A 12664-nucleotide genomic window follows, 5' to 3' on the forward strand; every position below is an offset into this window, starting at 1 on the left:
ATGACGCACGCTGTCTACGAAGATGAAGCGCTTGTGAAAACATACAGTGAATTCAGACCAAAATACGGACAACAAGTGGTGGATTGGGTTTTGCAAGAAATGAAAAAGGTCTCAGGTTTAAAACCAAAATATCAACTCATGGTTGAAGTTGGTTGTGGAGGGGGACAAGCTACCAACGTCTTTGCTCCGTATTTCGACAAAGTTTTGGCTTCAGACGTCAGTGAAGAGCAAATAAAAGAAGCGAAACGACAAAATCAACACCAACATGTGACATATTACCTAGGACAAGCTGAAAGCATTTCAGTGGAAACTAAAAGTGTCGATTTGTTGCTTTCTGCCGAGGCGGTCCACTGGTTTGATTTGGATAAATTCTTTGCCGAAGCTTCACGAGTATTAAAGAAAAACGGAACATTGGCAATAATTGGTTACTGGGCACCAGAAATGGCGCCAAAAATCAACGGAATTTATGACGAGGATTTAAAAACAGTCACAAAAAGGATTTTGTCAAGTATTGCACTGGATTTTGCAAACGAGCAGTTGGCAAACTATAACGAGCTTGCGACAAAGTTTGCCAACGTTTTCCGTCAAATACCGTCTGACAACAAACGTCAAGTTGAAGTGAAACAAATTTACAATGACTGGACACTGGCAACGGCCAAAAGCTACATGCGCTCTTTAGACGTGCACAACACATACATGAAGAGAAAGTGTGATGAAATGTTAGCAAGCAAGGGAAAAGTAACAGAGGAAGATATAAAGGAGTTTGATTTGGCAGAATTGTTTGGCAGCAGAGTGAAAGAGCAACTCGGAGTCCAGGATATCGCCGACAACGATCTTCAGTTGAGAGCTGATTTTGACATATTTATGCTGGTCGCAAACAACTTGCAAGTTTGAAATACTTCCGTGTGTTTAAACGCACTTTTGTTTAAAAGACAACAACTGTACATAAAATCAGGTTAACACAACAAGCTAAGATATTGATGTTGCAAGATTACCTTTAGGTGGGGAATCAGACATTGCAGGAGTGGAATAAATTTATATTTTATATCATCTTTGCAGTACCTTGTGTATTTGCATTGCGCAATACTTGCTTTGTAAAAAAATCGGTCAATCTTTACTGAAAACTGCCAAAAGTTTACCTATTATGAGAATACCTTATGTTTTCTTAGCGGCTGACGGCTCATGTTTAACATTGCTTTAAATGTAGGCCACAAATGTACTGAAGCGCTACGTATTCTCTCGGCCCAAACGAACAAATAAAAGCTCGAAATAAAGATGGTCGTGCTCAGTAGTTGCTTGTAGTGCGATTAACCCAATGGTTTGACTTGTAAACGTATTGTTAAAGCTGCTAGGTGACTTATAACATTCTTATATATCAAACATGTAAAATACTTTGTTTTGCTTTTTCCGTGCAAATACAGCCAATTGTAATGCTTTTACATTTACTTAGAAAACACACGAGAGCAAATTTGCAGTAGAAATATATTGCTATGAAACCACTGGGCTGATATATCAGATATATATTTGTTACACTGTGACAAGCAGTTTTTGTCCCTAGCGTTCAATGAATTGGAGAAAACACAAGCAGAAAAAAGTTGGCCAAAAAGCATCCAAGCGTTAATGCAACGCAGAAAATCGTCAGATGGGTCAGAGTGCAAAAAAGCGCGGTGAGATGAGTGCAAAAAAAGTCGAGACACAAGACAGACTGCTGTCATTTTGGCTTCGCAGATGCTTAACGAAGGTTCGCAAACAGTGTTTTCAAGTTCTTAATGTGGCATGAAAAGAAATTACTCGGAACAATCGTAATGTTTGCAGTGACAGTTTGTATACAAAACGCCGTGTGTCCGTCAATTTCTTTCAGTGCTCTTCAGAAGAAAAAAAAAATTCATAATATCTAACTTACAGCATTTAACCTTTGACAGCATTTTTAGCAAAAAACGCCGGAGAAACAGCGCAAAGATTGTAAACTAGAAAGTGAAACAAATACTTATTTAAAACAAAATGACAAACGTTTTATATGAGGACAAAACACTTGTCAAAAACTACAGTGAATTCAGACCAAGATACCGACAACAAGTTGTAGATTGTGTTTTACAAGAAATGGAAAAGGTTTCAGGTTAAAAACAAAAATATCAACTCATGGTTGAAGTTGGTTGTGGAGGGGGACAAGCCACCAACGTCTTTGCTCCTTATTTCGACAAAGTCTTGGCTTCAGACATCAGTGAAGAGCAAATAAAAGAAGCGAAACGACAAAATCAACACCAACACGTGACATATCACCTTGGACAAGCTGAAAGCATTTCAGTGGAAAATAAAAGTGTCGATTTGTTGCTTTCCGCAGAAGCGGTCCACTGATTTGATTTGGATAAATTCTTTGCAGAAGCTTCACGAGTATTAAAGAAAAACGGAACATTGGCAATACTTGGTTACTGGGAACCAGAAATGGCGCCGAAAATCAATGGAATTTATCACGAGGAATTAAAAACTGTCACAAAAAGGATTTTGTCAAGTATTGAACTGGATTTTGCAAATGAGCAGTTGGCAAACTATAACGAGCTTGCTATCAAGTTTGCCAACGTTTTCCGTCAAATACCGTCTGACAACAAACGTCAATTTGAAGTGAAACAAGTTTTCAATGACTGGACTCTGGCAACGGCCAAAAGCTACATGCGCTCTTTAGACGTGCACAACACATACATGAAAACAAAATGTTCTGAAACGTTAGCAAGCAAGTAAAAGTAGCAGAGGAAGACATAAAGGAGTTTGATTTGGCAGAATTGTTTGGCAGCAGAGTGAAAGAGCAACTCGGAGTCCAGGATATCGCCGACAACGATCTTCAGTTGAGAGCTGATTTTGACATATTTATGCTGGTCGCAAACAACTTGCAAGTTTGAAATACTTCCGTGTGTTTAAACGCACTTTTGTTTAAAAGACAACAACTGTACATAAAATCAGGTTAACACAACAAGCTAAGATATTGATGTTGCAAGATTACCTTTAGGTGGGGAATCAGACATTGCAGGAGTGGAATAAATTTATATTTTATATCATCTTTGCAGTACCTTGTGTATTTGCATTGCGCAATACTTGCTTTGTAAAAAAATCGGTCAATCTTTACTGAAAACTGCCAAAAGTTTACCTATTATGAGAATACCTTATGTTTTCTTAGCGGCTGACGGCTCATGTTTAACATTGCTTTAAATGTAGGCCACAAATGTACAGAAGCGCTACGTATTCTCTCGGCCCAAACGAACAAATAAAAGCTCGAAATAAAGATGGTCGTGCTCAGTAGTTGCTTGCAGTGCGATTAACCCAATGGTTTGACTTGTAAACGTATTGTTAAAGCTGCTAGGTGACTTATAACATTCTTATATATCAAACATGTAAAATACTTTGTTTTGCTTTTTCCGTGCAAATACAGCCAATTGTAATGCTTTTACATTTACTTAGAAAACACACGAGAGCAAATTTGCAGTAGAAATATATTGCTATGAAACCACTGGGCTGATATATCAGATATATATTTGTTACACTGTGACAAGCAGTTTTTGTCCCTAGCGTTCAATGAATTGGAGAAAACACAAGCAGAAAAAAGTTGGCCAAAAAGCATCCAAGCGTTAATGCAACGCAGAAAATCGTCAGATGGGTCAGAGTGCAAAAAAGCGCGGTGAGATGAGTGCAAAAAAAGTCGAGACACAAGACAGACTGCTGTCATTTTGGCTTCGCAGATGCTTAACGAAGGTTCGCAAACAGTGTTTTCAAGTTCTTAATGTGGCATGAAAAGAAATTACTCGGAACAATCGTAATGTTTGCAGTGACAGTTTGTATACAAAACGCCGTGTGTCCGTCAATTTCTTTCAGTGCTCTTCAGAAGAAAAAAAAAATTCATAATATCTAACTTACAGCATTTAACCTTTGACAGCATTTTTAGCAAAAAACGCCGGAGAAACAGCGCAAAGATTGTAAACTAGAAAGTGAAACAAATACTTATTTAAAACAAAATGACAAACGTTTTATATGAGGACAAAACACTTGTCAAAAACTACAGTGAATTCAGACCAAGATACCGACAACAAGTTGTAGATTGTGTTTTACAAGAAATGGAAAAGGTTTCAGGTTAAAAACAAAAATATCAACTCATGGTTGAAGTTGGTTGTGGAGGGGGACAAGCCACCAACGTCTTTGCTCCTTATTTCGACAAAGTCTTGGCTTCAGACATCAGTGAAGAGCAAATAAAAGAAGCGAAACGACAAAATCAACACCAACACGTGACATATCACCTTGGACAAGCTGAAAGCATTTCAGTGGAAAATAAAAGTGTCGATTTGTTGCTTTCCGCAGAAGCGGTCCACTGATTTGATTTGGATAAATTCTTTGCAGAAGCTTCACGAGTATTAAAGAAAAACGGAACATTGGCAATACTTGGTTACTGGGAACCAGAAATGGCGCCGAAAATCAATGGAATTTATCACGAGGAATTAAAAACTGTCACAAAAAGGATTTTGTCAAGTATTGAACTGGATTTTGCAAATGAGCAGTTGGCAAACTATAACGAGCTTGCTATCAAGTTTGCCAACGTTTTCCGTCAAATACCGTCTGACAACAAACGTCAATTTGAAGTGAAACAAGTTTTCAATGACTGGACTCTGGCAACGGCCAAAAGCTACATGCGCTCTTTAGACGTGCACAACACATACATGAAAACAAAATGTTCTGAAACGTTAGCAAGCAAGTAAAAGTAGCAGAGGAAGACATAAAGGAGTTTGATTTGGCAGAATTGTTTGGCAGCAGAGTGAAAGAGCAACTCGGAGTCCAGGATATCGCCGACAACGATCTTCAGTTGAGAGCTGATTTTGACATATTTATGCTGGTCGCAAACAACTTGCAAGTTTGAAATACTTCCGTGTGTTTAAACGCACTTTTGTTTAAAAGACAACAACTGTACATAAAATCAGGTTAACACAACAAGCTAAGATATTGATGTTGCAAGATTACCTTTAGGTGGGGAATCAGACATTGCAGGAGTGGAATAAATTTATATTTTATATCATCTTTGCAGTACCTTGTGTATTTGCATTGCGCAATACTTGCTTTGTAAAAAAATCGGTCAATCTTTACTGAAAACTGCCAAAAGTTTACCTATTATGAGAATACCTTATGTTTTCTTAGCGGCTGACGGCTCATGTTTAACATTGCTTTAAATGTAGGCCACAAATGTACAGAAGCGCTACGTATTCTCTCGGCCCAAACGAACAAATAAAAGCTCGAAATAAAGATGGTCGTGCTCAGTAGTTGCTTGCAGTGCGATTAACCCAATGGTTTGACTTGTAAACGTATTGTTAAAGCTGCTAGGTGACTTATAACATTCTTATATATCAAACATGTAAAATACTTTGTTTTGCTTTTTCCGTGCAAATACAGCCAATTGTAATGCTTTTACATTTACTTAGAAAACACACGAGAGCAAATTTGCAGTAGAAATATATTGCTATGAAACCACTGGGCTGATATATCAGATATATATTTGTTACACTGTGACAAGCAGTTTTTGTCCCTAGCGTTCAATGAATTGGAGAAAACACAAGCAGAAAAAAGTTGGCCAAAAAGCATCCAAGCGTTAATGCAACGCAGAAAATCGTCAGATGGGTCAGAGTGCAAAAAAGCGCGGTGAGATGAGTGCAAAAAAAGTCGAGACACAAGACAGACTGCTGTCATTTTGGCTTCGCAGATGCTTAACGAAGGTTCGCAAACAGTGTTTTCAAGTTCTTAATGTGGCATGAAAAGAAATTACTCGGAACAATCGTAATGTTTGCAGTGACAGTTTGTATACAAAACGCCGTGTGTCCGTCAATTTCTTTTAGTGCTCTTCAGAAGAAAAAAAAATTCATAATATCTAACTTACAGCATTTAACCTTTGACAGCATTTTTAGCAAAAAACGCCGGAGAAACAGCGCAAAGATTGTAAACTAGAAAGTGAAACAAATACTTATTTAAAACAAAATGACAAACGTTTTATATGAGGACAAAACACTTGTCAAAAACTACAGTGAATTCAGACCAAGATACCGACAACAAGTTGTAGATTGTGTTTTACAAGAAATGGAAAAGGTTTCAGGTTAAAAACAAAAATATCAACTCATGGTTGAAGTTGGTTGTGGAGGGGGACAAGCCACCAACGTCTTTGCTCCTTATTTCGACAAAGTCTTGGCTTCAGACATCAGTGAAGAGCAAATAAAAGAAGCGAAACGACAAAATCAACACCAACACGTGACATATCACCTTGGACAAGCTGAAAGCATTTCAGTGGAAAATAAAAGTGTCGATTTGTTGCTTTCCGCAGAAGCGGTCCACTGATTTGATTTGGATAAATTCTTTGCAGAAGCTTCACGAGTATTAAAGAAAAACGGAACATTGGCAATACTTGGTTACTGGGAACCAGAAATGGCGCCGAAAATCAATGGAATTTATCACGAGGAATTAAAAACTGTCACAAAAAGGATTTTGTCAAGTATTGAACTGGATTTTGCAAATGAGCAGTTGGCAAACTATAACGAGCTTGCTATTAAGTTTGCCAACGTTTTCCGTCAAATACCGTCTGACAACAAACGTCAATTTGAAGTGAAACAAGTTTTCAATGACTGGACTCTGGCAACGGCCAAAAGCTACATGCGCTCTTTAGACGTGCACAACACATACATGAAAACAAAATGTTCTGAAACGTTAGCAAGCAAGGGAAAAGTAACAGAGGAAGATATAAAGGAGTTTGATTTGGCAGAATTGTTTGGCAGCAGAGTGAAAGAGCAACTCGGAGTCCAGGATATCGCCGACAACGATCTTCAGTTGAGAGCTGATTTTGACATATTTATGCTGGTCGCAAACAACTTGCAAGTTTGAAATACTTCCGTGTGTTTAAACGCATTTTGTTTGAAAGGCAACAACTGTACATAAAAGCACGTTAACACAACAAGCTAAGATATTAATTTTGCAAGATTAACTGTATGTGGGGAATCAGATATTGCAGGAGTGGCATGAATTTATATTTCATCTCATCCTCGCAGTACCTTTTGTATTTTCATTGCGCAATACTTGCTTTGCAAAATATTCTGTCAAGCTTTACAGGAAACTGCCAAAAGTTTACCAATTGTGAGAATACCGCATGTTGTCTTAGCGGCTGACAGCTCATGTTTAACATTGCTTCAAACGTAGGCCACAAATGTACAGAAGCGCTACGTATTCGCTCGGCCAGAACGAAGAAATAAAAGCTCGAAATAAAAATGGTCGTGATCAGTAGTTGCTTGCAGTGCAATTAACCTAATGGTTTGACTTGTAAACGTATTGTTCAAGCTGCTAGGTGACTTATAACATTCTTATTTATCAAACATGTAAAATACTTTGTTTTGCTTGTTCTGTTGCAAATACAGCCAATTGTATTGCTTTTAAATTTACTTAGAAAACACACGAGAGGAAATTTGCAGTAGAAATAAATTGCTATGAAACCACTGCGCTGATATATCAGATATATAGTTGTTACACAGTGACAAGCAGTTTTTGTCCCTAGCGTTCAATGAATTGGAGAAAACACAAGCAGAAAAAAGTTGGCCAAAAAGCATCCAAGCGTTAATGAAACGCAGAAAATCGTCAGATGGGTTGGAATGTATAATAGAGCTGTGAGATAAGTGTGCAAAAAAAGGTCCAGACTGCTGTCATTTTGGCTTCGCAGATGCTTAACGAAGGTTCGCAAAAGTGTTTTCAAGTTCTTAATGTAGCATGAAAAGAAATTACTCGAAACAAGCATAATGTTTGCAGTGTTAGTTTGTATACAAAACGCCGTGTGTTTGTCAATTTCTTTCAGTGCTCTTAACAAAAAAAAAAAAATTTCCTAATATCTAACTTACAGCATTTAACCTTTGACAGCATTTTTAGCAAAAAAAGGCCGGAGAAACAGCGCAAAGATTATAAACTAGAAAGTGAAACAAATACTTATTTAAAACAAAATGACAAACGCTTTATATGAGGACAAAACACTTGTCAAAAATTACAGCGAATTCAGACCAAGATACCGACAACAAGTTGTAGATTGTGTTTTACAAGAAATGGAAAAGGTTTCAGGTTTAAAACCAAAATATCAACTCATGGTTGAAGTTGGTTGTGGAGGGGGACAAGCTACCAACGTCTTTGCTCCTTATTTCGACAAAGTCTTGGCTTCAGACATCAGTGAAGAGCAAATAAAAGAAGCAAAACGACAAAATCAACACCAACACGTGACATATTGCCAAGGTCGTGCCGAGGATATTAAAGTAGATGATGGAAGTGTTGATTTGCTGTTGGCAGCAGAAGCGGCTCATTGGTTTAATTTGGAAAAGTTTTTTATTGAAGCTTTGAGAGCACTTAAACCAGATGGTACATTGGCCCTCATCCACTATACATGTCCGGAGGGCACACCTAAAATCGATGGTAAATACCAAGACTACCTGAGAACGGTCACCAGAAATATTTTCGAAAAAATTTTGTTGGAAAATGCAAGCGAGCACCACAAGCAGCACTTGGAAGTCTTCAACAACTATCCAAATATTTACAGACAAATTCCATCTTACAACACACGCCGTGTTACAGTGAAACAAACGTACGACTGGACATTCGCAAGTGTGAAAGGTATGTTTAAGTCAATCGACGTTTATACAACTTACATGGAGAAAAAGAGGAATGAGATATTGGATGTCAAAGGTCAAGTAACCGATGACGACATGAAAGCTGTAGACCTGGCAGAAGTTTTCGGCAACAAAGTAAAAGATGTTCTTGGTGTTAAGGAAATAGATGACAATGAACTTCAACTAAAGATGGAGTTTGAAATGTTTGTTATTGTGGCAAATAATCTGCAATCATAAATGTCATTGTTTACAAAATACTTCTGCACGTTTTGTTAAAAGTGATGTGATTCTGTAAAAAGTTGTTGTTCATCAATTGTACATTAAAGCAAATCCATTACTCTCAACGAATTCAAAACATATGACGTAATCTGCCAGTTAAGTACCGGATGTAAATTTTCATCGATTGTCACGTCCACTTAATGAATCGTCACACGTCTGTGACGAAACAAACTGCACACGTGCATCAATAAAATATCCCATGCATGCCTGAGCACAAGTTAAACGTTACGTTATAAGTCATTACCCATAAACGGTCAAAGTTGTCTTCGCAGCAAAAACATCGACAGTCTGACTCCTAAAGCGATAATGTCTTGCGGAGTGTAAAAAAGACTAGTTCCACATGCTAATTTAGTCCATTTAAAATTGTTAAAATAACACATCTCGTACATCGTGCATCATAACAGTGAGGTATTCATCAGTAACAATAATCATGGCATTAGTTTCAAAATAAGTGTAAATAGAAAATAATGCAAGTGATCAGCATCAATTCTGGCGAAGCGCAAAAAATTTTGAACACAAATGTGAAGAACCACTGACATAAGATATCAACGGAAACTTGTACACTTATAGCAAAACTTTTATAAATTTCAGAAACTGAACATCAACAGCACATTTGAAGCACAATGACACTCCCTCTATGTGAGGACAAACAACGATCTTCAGTTGAGAGCTGATTTTGACATATTTATGCTGGTCGCAAACAACTTGCAAGTTTGAAATACTTCCGTGTGTTTCAACGCACTTTTGTTTGAAAGACAACAACTGTACATAAAAGCACGTTAACCCAACAAGCTAAGATAATAATTTTGCAAGATTAACTGTAGGTGGGGAATCAGATATTGCAGGTGTTTTACATCTCTTTTTATCCACATTGTCAATATTTTCATTGCGCAATAGTTGCTCAATAAAATATTCTGTCAAGCTTTACACAAAATAGCCAAAAGTTAACCCATTATGCGAATACCTAATGATTTCTTAGCGGCTAACAGACCCTGAATAACACATGCTTTTAAAATACGTCACAAATGCACCAAAGCGTTACGTATTCCTTCGGCCGGAACGAAGACACAAAAGCTCGAAATGAAGATGGATGAGAAGTTGTTGTGCGCAGTGCGATTAACCAAATGGTTTGAGTTGAATTGCTCACAAACAGTGGCAGACGATCGGCGTCAATTTTAATAAGTACAGAAGCTGACGATTGGGCAGCATTATTATTTATTTCTGTATACATCATAATGAAAAGTCGCGGTGATTATCCACCACTCTTTTACACACAAGCCTTACAAATTTTACTACTCTTCCGCATACAACACAGCGCAGACAGACTTTTAGCTGCTGCAATGAAAAAGTCGAAGGTTTGTTCTTCGGCAAAAAATGAAGACAAAATTGACCACAAATGCAGTCAACCTTTTCCACAAAGTCGAACTTGGCAGTGCGTTGTCTAAACTTGACAGTGCGATCTCTACTTGCAGTTATAATTGTTTGCTAGAAGTGTGTTTGCAGAATAGATCAGACCGTTCTTAATTTTGTTTTCATATGGGACATTTAATAAACTGTAAGGTATGAGTTGGTATATGATTAGAAGTATGGCACGGTGCAAGTACTATGTAGAAGATTTTTTAACAACAACATAAATATTTTCAAAACCTATCCTTTTTGAGAAATTCTTTGAAATTAATTGGGGTAAATAATTTCGACACTACATTTTTAACAGGATTTTGTGCTAAAACAATTGGAAAAAGGTACAATGACGCACGCTGTCTACGAAGATGAATCGCTTGTGAAAACGTACAGTGAATTCAGACCAAAATACGGACAACAAGTGGTGGATTGGGTTTTACAAGAAATGGAAAAGGTTTCAGGTTTAAAACCAAAATATCAACTCATGGTTGAAGTTGGTTGTGGAGGGGGACAAGCTACCAACGTCTTTGCTCCTTATTTCGACAAAGTCTTGGCTTCAGACATCAGTGAAGAGCAAATAAAAGAAGCGAAACGACAAAATCAACACCAACATGTGACATATTGCCTGGGACAAGCTGAAAGTATTTCAGTGGAAACTAAAAGTGTCGATTTGTTGCTTTCTGCAGAAGCGGTCCACTGGTTTGATTTGGAAAAATTCTTTGCCGAAGCTTCACGAGTATTAAAGAAAAACGGAACATTGGCAATAATTGGTTACTGGGAACCAGAAATGGCGCCGAATCTGAATGGAAAATTCCAAGAGAAATTAAAAACTGTCACGAAAACTATTTTTACAGATATCATCCTGGATTTTGCAAACGAGCATTGGACAAATCAGCATGAGCTTGCGATAAAATTTGCCAACGTTTTCTGTCAAATACCGTATGACAACAAACGTCGATTTGAAGTGAAACAAATTTACAATGACTGGACTCTGGCAACGGCAAAAAGCTACATGCGCTCTATAGACGTGCACAACACATACATGAAGAGAAAATGTGCTGAAACGTTAGCAAGCAAGGGAAAAGTAACAGAGGAAGATATAAAGGAGTTTGATTTGGCAGAATTGTTTGGCAGCAGAGTGAAAGAGCAACTCGGAGTCCAGGATATCGACGACAACGATCTTCAGTTGAGAGCTGATTTTGACATATTTATGCTGGTCGCAAACAACTTGCAAGTTTGAAATACTTCCGTGTGTTTCACGCATTTTGTTTGAAAGACAACAACTGTACATAAAAGCGCGTTAACACAACAAGCTAAGATATTAATTTTGCAAGATTAACTGTAGGTGGGGAATCAGACATTGCAGGAGTGGCATGAATTTATGTTTCATCTCATCTTCGCATTGCCGATTGTATTTTCATTGCGCAATACTTGCTTTGTAAAAAATTTTGTCAAGCTTTACAGAAAACAACCAAAAGTTAAACCATTATGAGAATACCGTATGTTTTCTTAGTGGCTGACAACTTATGTTTTACATTGCTTTAATGTAGGCCACAAATGTACTGAAGCGCTACGTATTCTCTCGGCCCAAACGAACAAATAAAAGCTCGAAATAAAGATGGTCGTGCTCAGTAGTTGCTTGCAGTGCAATTTACCCAATGGTTTGACTTGTAAACGTATTGTTCAAGCTGCTAGGTGACTTATAACATTCTTATATATCAAACATGCAAAATACTTTGTTTTGCTTTTTCCGTGCAAATACAGCCAATTGTAATGCTTTTACATTTACTTAGAAAACACACGAGAGCAAATTTGCAGTAGAAATATATTGCTATGAAACCACTGGGCTGATATATCAGATATATATTTGTTACACTGTGACAAGCAGTTTTTGTCCCTAGCGTTCAATGAATTGGAGAAAACACAAGCAGAAAAAAGTTGGCCAAAAAGCATCCAAGCGTTAATGCAACGCAGAAAATCGTCAGATGGGTTGGAATGTATAATAGAGCTGTGAGATGAGTGTGCAAAAAAAGTCCAGACTGCTGTCATTTTGGCTTCGCAGATGCTTAACGAAGGTTCGCAAACAGTGTTTTCAAGTTCTTAATGTGGCATGAAAAGAAATTACTCGGAACAATCGTAATGTTTGCAGTGTTAGTTTGTATACAAAACGCCGTGTGTCAGTCAATTTCTTTCAGTGCTCTTCAGAAGAAAAAAAAAATTTCCTAATATCTAACTTACAGCATTTAACCTTTGACAGCATTTTTAGCAAAAAAGGCCGGAGAAACAGCGCAAAGATTGTAAACTAGACACTGAAACAAATACTTATTTAAAACAAA

At 37.5% G+C, this 12664-nt stretch overlaps 1 protein-coding gene across 1 annotated transcript; it reads left to right on the forward strand.

Annotated features, from left to right (window-relative positions):
* LOC145907364 (uncharacterized) lies at positions 1-894 on the forward strand. Its single transcript, XM_082994782.1, has one exon. The coding sequence runs from the start codon at positions 1-3 to the stop codon at positions 892-894; it is 894 nt and encodes a 297-aa protein (XP_082850908.1).
* Positions 895-12664: the final 11770 nt, after the last annotated feature.

Source organism: Ascidia mentula, chromosome 6 (genome assembly GCF_947561715.1).
Source record: "Ascidia mentula chromosome 6, kaAscMent1.1, whole genome shotgun sequence".
Taxonomy (NCBI): Eukaryota; Metazoa; Chordata; class Ascidiacea; order Phlebobranchia; family Ascidiidae; genus Ascidia; species Ascidia mentula.